The sequence below is a fragment of the Gracilinanus agilis genome, chromosome 2, assembly GCF_016433145.1.
Source record: "Gracilinanus agilis isolate LMUSP501 chromosome 2, AgileGrace, whole genome shotgun sequence".
NCBI classification, from domain to species: Eukaryota; Metazoa; Chordata; class Mammalia; order Didelphimorphia; family Didelphidae; genus Gracilinanus; species Gracilinanus agilis.
Genome location: NC_058131.1, coordinates 653973046 through 653987555, shown reverse-complemented (window position 1 = coordinate 653987555; position 14510 = coordinate 653973046). Strand labels below are relative to the sequence as shown.

Here is a 14510-nt window from a genome sequence, read left to right as displayed (position 1 = left end):
TTGTCCACTGTCACGTGGTATATAATACATTTTTTTAAAGCTGTGCTAATAGGAAGGGAAAAATAAATTGAGGAAAATTAAGGAGATCAAGCATTAACAAACATGGGATCTAGCCAAGACTCATAGAATTTAATAGTTGGAAAGGTGCTCAAAATCCATCCATGCCAATTTGTCCCTAAATAAGAAGCCTCTCTATGATATCATCCTTTGTTTGAAGATACTCAGAGAGGGGGACTATACTTCCCTATGAGGCAGCCCATTCCAACTTGGGATGCTCAGACTGTTAAAAAGTTTTTCCTCGCATGAGACCTAGACCTGCCCCTTTGCCATTTCCACCCATTGTTTTTTCAATCTATCCTCTCTGGAGCCAAGCAAAACAAGAAGATCCATCTCTTGTATTATTCTGCTTCAACAATGAAGAGAGCAATCTTGTCCCCACTAAAACTTGTCTCCAATAGGCTAAACATCTCTAGATCCTTCAACAGGTCCTCCTGTGGGAAATTTTCCAGTTTCTCATCCCTTGGGTCACCCTCTTTGATACAGTCTAGTTTATTAATGTCTTTACTAAATAAAATAAAATGTGGAGCCCAGAACTAAGCATGATACTCTAATGCAGTCTGACTGGAGGAGAGTTCAACAGTCCCAGGCACTCAGCCTCTTTTAACGCAACTTGAAAACCTACCATGGCACATCGTTGACTCATTTCAGAGAGGCGTTCTGCTAAACCCCTCCAATCTTTCTCAGATGAACTGCTGACTAGCCACACCTCCCCCATCTTGTACTTGTGAAGGTTTTTTTTTAACTAATGCATAAGCTGTTTCATTTATCCCTATTAAATTTCATCTTTCTAAAATCATTCCAGGCTGTCAAGATCCTTTTGGATTCTGAATCGGTTTCCAACATGTTAGCTTCCCCTCCTGATTTTATATGAAAATTTGCCAAGTATGTCATTTCTGCCATTATCTTAGTCATTAATAAATCTACTTAATGGCACTAGACCAGCAGAGACTCCCTGGGGCACTGGGCTAGAGACTTCATCCCCACAGAAAAGTAGTGCTTGTGACACTAAATTGCTGTGTGACTACTAGTGGAACACTTCAGTCTCTGAGCCTTGCTGTCAAATCAGGGAATTGTATTATGCATTCTCAGAAGCCATTTCCTACTCTGTTACCAAGGATTGCCATTTTATTAAGAATTCTTCTTTGTGTAAATGAGTATCATTCCAAGACCAACAATGATTGACCATTGCAGGAATGTGGAGTTCCCCAAGGCTGGGTACCAACCTCTGTGATGTTTCCCAGAACGAGGCTGACCAGTCTTTTGATGTAGAGGTGTGTCAGAGAGATAGCCACTTCTTTCTGATGGACACAGCAAGCTTCCAAGATGAATGGAAGGGAAGGACGTTTCTCAGGCAGATCTTCACACATCATTAGCAAAATGGAAAGCAATGGCTCACTCAGTTGAAGAGGCTAAAGGAAAAATACAACATGAAAAATCCTGGAAGAAGCTCTTGAATTAAATCCTTTATCAAAGGTATATAGCAAGGAGGCTAATAAGAATTAATGCTCTTATTTAGATGAGAGCCAATAGAGTGCTCTGTAGTTTAAGAAGGGAAACAAGATGCACGACTGTAATAATACAGAGTCTAGGAAGTCTCTCAAACACCAATTGCTATAGATGGTGCTACTTTTTAATCAGGAATGACCTTCACGCACCAAGGACACAAAAGCCTGTTTCTGGACTACACATGAAATCAACAACACAAATTTCAGGCAAAATTAAAGAATACCAAAATAAACATGAAGAAATCTTTGCAGAAGTGCCTTTTGACGTGCTCTCTGGGTAATATCATCACTCAGAGCCAGGAGATATTAACTCTTGAAATGTTTGCCCAGATCTTTGTGATCAGGCAAAAAAAAAAAAAAGATGGAGGTAAAACCCTCCACAGAGAATTCCACTTCTATATTACCATTTAAATTACATTCCAGGCTCCCTTCTGAGGATCTTATCAGTGAGCCGAAATTCTCCTCCGAAAGAAGCATTCTACACAACATGCAAGATTTACCAAAAGGTGCTTCTGTTGCCTACTACTCCGGTTTCTTATATAAAGTAGCACACAGAGCAATAACGAAAATCACCATTAATAAGATTCTTTGAATCTTCCCAATTGTAAGTTAGCATTCAAACCACTGATTCCGGTCAAATACTGAAGTATTTATCAATAAAAGTCAATAGATTTCCTGGTAGAACCACACCATGCAGAATGGCTAATCTAATTCAGTCATTAAGATAACTGAAATCAGCAGACAGAAGGCAATCTGGATTTTTCAACCTTCTTGACATCCATATTAGATTAATCACTGCTCAGCATCAAATCTCCAAATAGCTAAGTCAATTTCACATATTCTGTGTATGTAAAAACCATTTTGGGATTGGTTCCAGATGACTGATTAGTTGGAAAACACTTCCTTCCTCTTGGTAGAGAAATGGTGAACTTTGAATGCAAGATATGACTAATTCTGACAGTTAAACCTGATCTATCAGTCAGTTTTGCTTAAATGGTGGATTTTTTTAAGGGAGAATCCTGAGTGTATTAGTAGAAGGGAGTCATGAAGGAGTGATTTGGGAGTGAAAGAAAGAAGTAATAATAAACTTTTTAAAATATCCTAGAAGAATTCCAGAATTCATATTGTCCTCCAAAACATGTGGATTGTTTGCCAGTGTATATAAATTTAATAACAACACAACTAGGGTTCAAAGACTCAGTCATTTCCAGTTTTACTGCTATGTTGTGACTTAATAAAATGGCACGTAGTCTATGGCTAGTTCACATTGTACACTGACAATAGCTGGCTCAATCTCCTATAGAAATAATGCTAATTGTTATCTAATATAGAACTTCAATTTTCTCTATGATTTCTTATTTTAAATAAAAATGAATGATCCTTTTGCCCTTTGGAAGGTACAATCAGTCATAAATATCTCCCTTTAAGGCATTTCTTGTCTCCTTGTTACTCCCAGGGAAGACCTATGAATATAATATGGGAGAGTTCTATGCACCACAATGGACCAATAAAACTGGAAGAAGAAATCACTAAAATCTGTTTTAGGGCCTGACACATTAGTGCTGACTGCCTATATTATCCAGATAATTAACAAATCATTTATTAGTCCACATAGATGCAGTTGTAGCATCATCAGAACATTATGATATATTAGTATCAGGTAGAAACAGAAATAATAAATGGTCAAAATTTCACAAATGCATTTATTAATTAATTAAAACTAGAAAACATGTACCAAGCTCTTACTAAATGTGTAGCATCATAATATAATTCAATTAAGTAAATATTTATTAAGCTTCTACTAGGTAAAAAGCATTGCACTTGGTGCTGTGGAGAACCATCAATGGATCAAGCATTTATTAAGTTCCTAATATTTGACAGGCACTGTGATAGAGATACAAAGACTTAAAATTAAACAGTCTTCACCTTCAAGGAGCTTATATTCTAAGGCAGTGATGGTGAACCTTTTAGAGACTGAGTGTTCAAACAACAACCCTCATGCTGCATGTGAGTCTCCCACCTTACCCCAGTCAGAGGAGGGAGGAAGCACTCCCATTGGGCTGCTGGGCAGAAGGGTAGGTGATGAGAGAAATATCCTTAGACATGTGTGGAGAGAGGGAGGGGAGCAGCTCCCTTCTGGCACATGTGCCGCAGGTTCACCAACACAGTTCTAAGGGATATAAATGGGGTGGAGGTTGCAGAGAAAGAAGGCAGGTACATATATGTGGAATAAATAGCTATTAGATTTCAAGCAAGCTCAAGAGGGAGGACATTTGCAGTTGGTGGATCAAGAAAGATTTCTTGTAGAAGTGCTGCTTAAGTGCATCTTGAATCAAATGAGGGATTCTATAATAAATAAAATAAATATGTATACAAATAAATAACTATGAAATAACTAAAAGTGATTTTTAAAAATCTAGTTCCTGTCCTCAGTAAGCCTACATTCCTACAAAATAAGGTGGTAGGAGACAACATGTAAGTAAGGAAAATAGAAGTGGGGAAGAATACTAACATCTGGGGGATCAGAGGAAGTTTCAGCAAAAGAGTGACACCTGAATTGAATCTAGAAGGAAGAAAATTCCTGAGACACAGATGAAGTATGTATTCAATCATGGGAAGAAACTTTCTTTTTTTTTTAAAGGACCCTTGGCATTTTATGATCTTCATTACTTACCAATAGATCTGTGAAAATCTTTGGAGATGCTCAGAGGAATACAGTGAAATCCTGAAATTCACACCAAGGATAAGACTTTGACTCTTACTCACCCATGTCAAAAGTCTATTTTCCAGATTTCAGCAGCACATCCCTCTCTTGCCGAAGAACATCAGCCCTGAATTCTTATCCCAGGTCATAATGACACTATTGAATGATCCCATGAAAGAGGGCTCAATACCATGGCTGTCACTTCATATTTGTTAGGGTGTTTGCTATGAAGCTGTATTTTCAGCTCAGAAAAATGCTTTAGACAGCTCTTTCCTCTCATGAGGCACTTTCAATCAATGCAAACAAATGCACTGGCAAAAAAGACCCTTAGCAGGATTGTTATCACTATTATTACAGACCTGGTTTGGAGGAACACGAAATTCTGCTGACCAGTACAAAGTCATTCCTAAGGAATAAACATGCACCTATCAGAAAGAGACAGACAATCAGAATTCTAACATCAGTTGAATTACATGGCAGTTTCAGATGCAAGACAAAACTACTTCCACTGAGGAAGCTTCATTTGAAAGCATTATAAGCTGGGATACCAATATCACAACTGACAAGATGTTTCATCTTAAGGTTAATCAATCAATATTTATTAAGCACCTACTATGTGCTTAATACATAGCACTAAGCACTGGGGATACAAAAAGATACAAAAGGCAGTCCTTGCCCTCAAAGAGCTCACTATCTAATGGGGCAGAAAACATACAAGCAAATTTATACAAAGCAAACTATATACAAGATAAATGGGAAATGATTGACAAAGGGAAGGCACTCTAATTAACAGAAGTTTACATCCCAGTTTCCAGGAATTAAATGCAGTGAGAGCAGAAAAGGAGAAGAAGCAATTGAACTACTAAAATGGAATGACAACAATAATAACTAACATTTAAGCAGTGCAGTCAAGTTTGAAAAGTGCTTTGTTTCTATCATCTCACTATATCTTCACAACTTCCCCGTGAGGTTGGTACTAAGGGTATGTCATTAACCTTTTTCAGAAGAAGAAACTTGATCTCAGAGAGATGAAGTGACTTATCCATAATTGGATAACCAGTAAGTAAATAGTGTCAGAGGTAGAATTTAAACTCAGATCTTCCTGACTCCTAAGGATCTGTGTGTGGTTAGCCATAAAATCACAGTATCTAGAATCACAATATTGGTATATTGAAAGCCCTGTAGTCCAACCCATACCTGAGAACAGTCAAAAAGGAAGGAAGGAAGGAAAAAAGAAAAGAAAGAAAGAGAAAGAATTGGAATGCATAGAATATGAAAAAAGACCAGAGAAGATAAATAAAAGTGCATGTAAAAATAGTGTGAAGAATACTAGTTCTCACAATGAGTTAAGGCTAGTGAAGGAAGTGAAAGACAGTAAGAGACGGGTTTTGGTTTGGTTTAGTTATACTGAGAGTGGAGAGGAGAGAAGGGATAGAACAGCTGCTTATGATGGATGGGAAAATAATGGACAGAAAGAACAAGCCACTGATTCTTATTTTGCTTGGGTTTTCTCTACCTTTGCTCTGGAACCGATGCAATAAAGTGCAAGGAGTTGGCACCCAAAATGAGAAAAGTTAGGGGGTAAATGACCACCTAATTGCCTTTATCAAATTCAAGTTACCTGGCCCAGATGACCCCTATACTTAGAAGTACTGAGAGTTTTGGCACATGTGATTGATTTCTAAGCCACTGTCAAAATATTTGAAAGACTGCAGAGAACAGGAGAGGTATATAAGATTGGAAGAGAGCAAATGTACCAATTTTCTAAAGAAAGAAGATAATAGTCCAAAAACTATAGGCTAGTGATACTGTCTTCAATTTCTTGGCGAACTCTACAACAGATTTCTAAAGAGATAGTTGGTAAACATTTAGAAAGGGAAGCAGCAATCACAAAGCACACACTAGTTTGACTTCCCCAAGAATCAAGAATAATAAGCTAACTTTATTTCATTTTTCAACAAGGTACTAGACTGGTTGAACAGGGAAATGCTATAGTACAGACTGTTAAGATTTTAATAAAACCTGGTCAAAGCTGCTAAAGGTAACTCCTGTAGAAGAGATGGGAGATGTGGGCTAGATTTACAATTGAGTATTTAGAATGGATTGAAAGGTTAGGCCTAAAGAGTAGCCACTGATGTCTTAGGAAGGGGAAATTTGATTTGCCACTCTATCCTGTCTCTATCTATCAGTTGATATAGTTAATTACCACAGATGTGGTGGTATTGATGAGGTAGCAAGGTTACTCTCTGATTGAGTCAGAAGAATCAGATGGGTTCCCTACATTTTTGTCTCACTAACATTTAACTTTATAAACTTGAACCCACTTTTTCCATGGATTCTGCCCCCTGAGGGTTTCGAATAGTTAAGCCTATGAGACAACCAGATTTTGAAAGTTGACAGTAGTTGAAGAGACACCAGTAGGAGAAGAACCCAGCTCTTTGCCTCTTGGGGGATTTTCTCTCCTCCTCCATCAGCACTAGTATCAACAGCAGTGATTTTCTTTCCCAGAAGGAGTCACCCCGTCCAACAACTGGAAAGTTGACAGAGTTCATAGAATTACAGGGTCATAGACTTAGAGCTGAAAAAAACCTTACAGACCACTGAGTTTGACCTCCTCATTTTATAGATGAGTCTCAGATTAAGTGGTTTACATAGACATATAGCTAGTAAGTGTCCAAGACATAACCTTTATCTACGTATTGTCTCTGCTTAAGTCACAGTTGATGAAATAGAGGCATGTGCTCCAGAAAGACTTGGATACAGAGAAACAATAACTTAAGTCCAGGAGCTGCTTTCTAGGAGTCTGACTTCTAGCATCAGAGAAGAGAACAAGCTATGGACTCAAGAGAGAGCAAACCTTAGAAGTCTAGAGCTGGGCCAAAGAAAGCACCGCACAAGAAACTGAAAGGCTCTAGTTGTAGTAGAGTTGTGAATTGCCCTGGTCAAACACATTCCCTAAATAAGCTCAAGACCATTTTTTCATGGATTGTGTAATTTTGTGTAGTTCTTTTAGAAGATATGGCCAATACACTGATGGGAACTTGTGTTTTAGGAGTAGTCACTCATAGAGTATCCTTACAATCCTGCATATAACAATCACCATCTGGGGACCCAATTCTTGAGCCTGTGCATATGTTGGGAGGTGGCAGTCATTCAAGGGGGGTAGACTATAAAGTATTAAATGTCAGCCTGAAAGGTTGTCCCCAAGGAAGTATCCTAGAGATCGGAGTTTGGCCTTATGCTGCTTACCATTTTTGTCAATGACTTGTATAAAGGCATAGAAGGCACTCATTAAACCTGCAGATGTCCCAAAACCAAGAAGAATAGCTAACACATTGGATAACAGCATCAAGAGCCAAATTTTGGAATCTTGGAGCATTGGCTGAATCTATTAATATGACGTTCAAAGGAGATAACTATAAAAATCTTAAACTTAGATGCAAAAAATCAGTTTCACGAGTATAAGGCAATGGTGGCATTACTAAATGTCACTTGGTCTGGAAAAAATAAAAGATTGAGGGATTTTTAGTGAACTATAAAATCAGTATGAGTCAAAAATTTGATATGGCAGCCAAAAAAGTAAATGTGATCTGACTGCAGGAAGAGTCAGAGCTTCCAGAGTAAGGGAAACAATAGTCAAACTGTATTCTACCTTTGTCAAACTACACTGGGAATATTATTTTCATTTGTAGGTATTATACGTTAAAGAAAACAGTGGCAAACATCAAAGACATTGGACAATGTCTAGAGAATGGTGACAAGGATTATTCCTCAAATTCATGACATGAAAGCATAGTTGGAAGGAATTCAGGTATTTAGTCTAAAGAAAGGAAAACTAGGGAGGGATGATACATCTGCAAGTTGTTTGAAAGGTTGATATGGGCAAGTGGAAATAGATAATCTATTTCAGGCCAGAGAGAAGAACCAGGAACAAACAAAAGATGGAAATTGCAAAGAAGCAAATTGAGGCTTGAAGTGAATGAATCCTAGCAATGAGAATTGTGAAAAATGGAGTGAACAGGCTGCTTCTGGGGAATTTGGGGTCCGTATCTCCTGAGTTCTTTCACCAAAGAGTGGGTGACTTCTTGTTAATTACAAGATGGGTTTGGGGAGAGGGAAGGTACTCAAGTCCCTTTCAGCACTGAGTTGTTCAGGTCCATGAAAGCAATACTTCATTCCCCACTAAGAGAGAGCATGGAGAGTTGTCTGTGAGCCCTTCTACTTCTAGTCTAGGAAGGAGCTTGGTTTGCAATTTAAGCTTAAGTAATAATTACTTGTTTAAGGCAAAAAGCCAAGCATACTGTACTCTTTGCAGGTCATTACAAATTTCTCCCTGCTCTGCAAATTATCTGGAAGCAAGATGTCTCAGTCCTTGAATGAATCCACTGGGCAATCAAATTAAATCCTAGATTCAGGATGATACTGAACAAAAGAATTAGCTTTAGGAGCCCCATTCTCCTCCCTATGGGTCCAAAATTATGAATTGTAGAAGTAAAGCAGTCATGTCCTCTCCCACATACTCCCTGATACAACTTGATTAAAAGCATCCTAGTGCCCAGGGCATTCTCTTCTTCATTAGCTGTCCTTACTATGTCCTCACTCCAGCACTATACCTCTCTTTTAAAGAATCAATGACAAATGCCAGAAAGATCCAAAGATGTCAATGAGAGCAAGAGTCTCTCTTGGAGTCAGAAAGACTTCAAATCCTGCCTCAACTGTTTGACTCTAGGCAAGTAACTTAACTGCTCTCAGCATCAGATTTCTCATATATGAAATGGGGACAATAACATTTATTTTATAGGGTTATTGTGAAAATGAAATTAACATGTATGAAGTACTTTATAAACTACAAAGTGCTATATGAATGTTCATTATTGTTATTATATTATCTCCAGGATCCATTCCAACTCTGGGCACTTTAATCTTAAGCTTCCCTGCCAAATAGTTACTGATTTATAAGCAGACTTAAATTCCCTAGGGACCTTTAAGATTTAATTAAAGGAATCATTTTCTAAAGACAGGACTCTTTTTTAAAAAATAAAGATAATATAGACACTCATTTACCTATTTCCTAAGAAATAGATATAGTGCTACAGAGCTCATGGAAAAGTCATGCATTAAACAGTTCCCTAGAGCCCTGAGAAAATGTCTGCCACAGGCTCTGGGTAGGAAGGATTTCAATAAGAGGGCAAATAAAGCTTCCCCAATCATGCTTTTAAGAGTCCATTTCTGCCCCATTCCTAGTAGAGTTCACAGGAACTCACTAGTTCATGTTCACAAAAAAGAAGGATTCCCCATAAGGATCTGCATAAAGCACTGTGAAGGGGGCTAATGCCCATAAAGGGGCACAAGAGATCAGGAGAGAAGTCTCTAAAAAGATTCAGTGGCATGAGCCTACTGGTTGTCCTTAATCTTAAAAAAAAAACAAACAATTATGTCCTGCTAGACATAATTGTGGACACCAAGAGAATTCAGCAAGGACAAAGAATGGGAGCCCTAAAGAGAATTCAATACTACCATATGCCCAGGGAAAGAGGGTCAGCAGACCCTGATGACTGTCATGCATTATGTTTTCATTAATTCATTTAGAGATTTGTTGTTGTTATTAAGTCATTTTAGTCATTCCCAATTCTTCCTGACCCTATTTGATGTTTTCTTGGCAAAGACACCAGAAAGAACTGCTATTTCCTTCTCTGGCTCATTTTACAGATGAGGAAACTGAGGCAAATAGGGTTAAGTGATTTGCCAGGGTGACACAACTACAAAGTGTCTGAGGTCAGATTTGGACTCATGAAGATGAGTCTTCCTGACTCCAAACCTGGTACCCTATCCACTGTGCCACCTAGCTGCCCATTATTTGGAAATAGGACCTTGGGTTGTTTTTTTTCCAATTTAGGATCACAGAGCTAGAAGAAAACTCAGTGACCACCTAGTTCCACTTTCTCTTTTTATGAGTGAGGAAACTAAAGGTCAGGGAGATTAAAGGACTTGTTTGAAGTCATATATATTGTGTCAGAGGCAGGATATAGATCCAAGTTCTCTGTCTTCACAGTTTCCCATTATTACATGCTTCCCCTAGTTATTTATCTGATAATAAACACAAGACTTTTGCTACATAGTCTTCAAGATGGCCATATCTTATCTCTGTATCAAAAATTGAGTCTTAAGAGGTAATAGAATACTTGCAAGCCATTAATCATTTGGAGCAAAGATTCTAAAACTGTGGTCCATGAATATACATTTACATGTGTTTGTGTATGTACACACATACTTACTACTGCTTTTCTGCCTTGGAACCAATGTGCAGTATTTATTCCCAGATGAAAGGAAAGGGTTTTCGAAATTAAAAACAACTATCTATAGGGTTCAGCAGATTTGTCCAAAGGGTCCATGACCCCCAAAAAGTTAAGATCTCCCAGTTAGTTGCTCTCAAAGGATAATTGTACTCATCTCTGTTTCCCTTCCTTCTCTAAGCCATACCTGGATGGGGCCAGAAACTCATAGCAAGAGTCTAGCTGCGTGGTTTCCATGGTGCTGACCTAAAATCTTTCCACTTTGAGAAATGAATAAAAGATTTTGTCCAGGACATTTCTTCACACATGAAGAAAGAAGACAGGAAGAGGGAGAAGGTGAGAGAGAATTTTAGTGGCAGCAAGCATAGCTCAGTGACTGGAAATATCTCTGAACTAAAAGGGCCAGAGGAAAGAGTCATTTCTGAAGTGGACACTGAGAGAAAACTACAATCATAACCAAGCCCAACGGGGCTAACCAGGAGGTTCAAACCTAGGCTTCAGGGATAAAGAGCATGGGGTTGAGTAAGCAACAGGATGTTGAGCTGGGCAGAGAGGTTGATTTGTTCATTTAATTTGCCATGCTTTTTTGTGGTTACATGAGAATTTTTAAGTCATACAAGGCCTGCCCCATCCTCCAGTCCCCCCACCGTCATTTCCCTTTTCTAAAAACCTCCCACCTCTGCTGTTCCACCTAACTCAATGGTAAAGGGGACAACTGTGCCAACCTAACATGGCCACAGAGGCAGTAAGTTAATGAGTTTGGATTTTGCCATTTGTGCATGGATCTCACCCAACAATCTCCATCTTTCATCCTACTGGGAAGGTTAGAAGCACGGATAAAAGTTCTTACCTTCGATATTTCAAATCGTGTATTTTGATGCTGTCCCTGAAGTATTTCTGGGGCCTTGAAAGGGGTGGCCTCTATAAAAGAAGCGTTGTCATGGAAGGAAAGGCTTCCTGAAGCATGCAGCAGAGTTGACCAAGGGCAGACTACATAATTAGAGGAACCTGAAACCCAAATGGAAGAACAAAGCATGCTCAGTATTCAGAGCAGGTTAGGATTCTAGTCTGAACCATGTAACCAGGTGGTTATTCACAACAGAACAGATCAAATGCAATCAGAACCCCATTAGAGGCTGTCATCTTCAATAGACTGAATAGTACCAAAAGTTGCCGGGGAAATGATTGTCAAGATCTCCCTGGGATTATCTGGATTAAAACCTAAAATACTTATATCTCATATCTAATGGCATGAGCTATCCAGGAGGCAGTTTATAATCTTTTTATACCTGCAGAATGCTGGCTAGAATCACAGAAAATGGGCATATCTACAATCCAGCACCAGGAAGCTAATTTCCTATTATTTGCCTAAAGATTTAACAAGGTATAGAGACTCACAAGCAACTCGAAGAAAATCATGACTGAGAAAATATTGTTTTATATATATATATATACATATATATATATATGAGGAGTCTGGATTTGTGATTTCTTAAGTGTGATGACCTCCCAATACAGAAATATCCTCCATAGATGCAGTTTAGCCACTCATATAAAATGTATTGTGTCTTGCAAAAATTTCTTTTTATATTTTGTTTTTTATATAGTCTTCACTCTCCCTCCCCTCTTTCTTCCAGAAAGGCACCCTTTTTAACAAAGAATAAATATTATATGCATATATATACACACACACATATATATATAATACACACCTTTATTTCTTTATTTTAAAGGGTTTGGCAAAACTAAGGCTTTATGCAAGTCTGTTATTATATCTAATATTATACATCCATAATCTACCCCCTTCTCCTGGAAAGAAGAGGGGCAAGGTATGAATTATTCTCATATTTCTTCTTTGGGACCAAGATTGATCATTATACTTTTCTAGCATTCAATTTTGACTTTTTGTTGTGTAATTTATAAAGAGCTGACAAGGTCATTGAGAAGTGTAAATGACTTGCCTAATGATTTTGTCGCACAGCTAGAATGTGTCAAAGATAGACTTGGAGCCTTTCTAACCATTAAGTAATGCTGGTTTTCATTGCATAAGAATATCTCACATTTACAGAGCTTTATATGGTTACAAAGAGCATTTTGATACAAACCGTTTCATTTGATCTTCAAAGCATCACTGAGGAAAATAGTGAAAATATTATCCATATTTTGTAAATGAGTAAACTGAGGCTTAGAATGATTGATTTTCCCAAAGTCACATGGCTAGGACATGGTAAAGCCAGGGCTTCTTATTCCAATTTCAGTGGACTCTCTACTCAATCACATTTTTGAAGTTTTTAATTGTTATTGATTTCATCATACAAAATATAATTTTCTTACCCTTGTTAAGATCTTCAAGAATCTGTTCAGAAGCCAGAAACAAGAGGGACCACATTTCTTCCTGAGAAAGAGCCTCTCCTTTCACCTGCAAAGTACTGGCAAGAGTCACCAATGACTGATTCATGTCTACAAAGAGAGGAAAGAAATTTTCATTCCCCTTCCCCATGTGTACTTCAGTCCTAAACCCACCATAATCTAAATTAGGATGAATTGGCAAATTGCTGATGGCAAAAAGAATACTGGACCCCAAGAAAGACCATAAGAAATTATACATTCCTCCAGTGAAAGGAGGAAACACCTAGAGAGCTAAAGGTGCCATCATAACTATATTGCCTCAGTACTGAAAGAAATGTCAGTGCACTCTCCAGGTACAGTGGCCATATCTGTTATCTTTTCATCTCTATCACTCAGCTTCATTGTCTTCACAATGGTGCCAAGATGGTCTTAATTATAGTGGGAGATTATTAGAAAAGTTATTGATAAAACTATATTTGGAGGGTACTGACAAAGGCTTCATGGGAAAGATAACATTTGATGTGGACCTTAAAGAATGGATAAGAATTAAATATTCAGGGCATGAGTGAAGGGCATTCTAGGGACAGAGAACATTATGAAGAAGACCTAACGATTATAAAAGATGTCATGTTCAGGTAGAGTATGTGTGTGTGTGTGTGTGTGTGTGTGTGTGCATGTGTGTGTAGTTTTAGTCGTGTCCAACTCTTTGTGATCTCATATGGAATTTTCTTAGCAATGAATGATACTAGAGTAGTTTAGCATTTTCTTCTCTAGCTCATTTTTTATTGCGGAAACTGAGGCAAACAGGGTTAAATGATTTGCCCAGGGTCACACAGCTAAGAAATGTCTGAGGTAGGATTTGAACTCATATCTTCCTGACTCCAGACCTGGATCTCAATCCACAGTGCCACCTAACTGCCCCTGACTAGAGCAGAGAGTGGGTGAAACAGACTAACAGGAAAAAGACTTATTGATCTTAAAGAGCCTGCATTCTACTGGTGGGTTACAATCCATGTACATTTAAATATAATGTAAGATAATTTGAGAAAGGAGAAGACAACAGAAATATGGAGATTGAGAGAAGCATTATGGAGGGAAGAAATCTAAATGAAATTAGTGCACAGTACTGACCTTCTGCCAGTTCAAAGTCTCCATTGGTACTTCTCCATGCAAATCAGTCCTCTCCTAAAGAGGTGCTTCCAAATTATTCCCTCTTTCTCTACACACCTTATTAAAATGCCAATTTCCAAAAACCTTAAGTAAATGTGAAATGTGTCTAATTCAGACAATCCACAGTAAGACATGAATGACCCTTAAAATTGCCTTCTTTTATTTTCTTTCTTTCTTTTCTTTTTAGAGAGAAGCTCATTAACCCCGAAGGATTTCCGTGATATATCTCTGTCCTCAACTCCCCTCCATAGTTACATATTCCTTACCCTTACCCCTCAAATCTCTCCCTTGAATTCCAGGATCCTTAAGACAATTGATTGGGACCTTCCTTCTCATAGGCACTATTTTTTTTTTAATTCAAGAGACTCTTCCTAATTAGAAGGAGGGAAGGGTACAGTGAGATTACTTATCCTAAATTAGCAATTAGGA

General features: G+C 38.1%; 1 protein-coding gene across 1 annotated transcript in view; it reads right to left on the bottom strand.

Annotated features, from left to right (window-relative positions):
* Nucleotides 1-13020, bottom strand: part of FRMPD2 (FERM and PDZ domain containing 2) — a 165046-nt gene extending 152026 nt beyond the window's left edge. Inside the window, exons 1-4 of the mRNA XM_044660226.1 lie at nucleotides 12897-13020; nucleotides 11413-11570; nucleotides 4629-4694; nucleotides 1284-1469 (exon numbers count right to left, since the gene is read on the bottom strand). Of these exons, the coding sequence (XP_044516161.1) occupies nucleotides 1284-1469; nucleotides 4629-4694; nucleotides 11413-11570; nucleotides 12897-13020 (534 nt within the window). The remainder of the gene's footprint in view (nucleotides 1-1283; nucleotides 1470-4628; nucleotides 4695-11412; nucleotides 11571-12896) is intronic.
* Between the last annotated feature and the right edge of the window lie 1490 nt (nucleotides 13021-14510).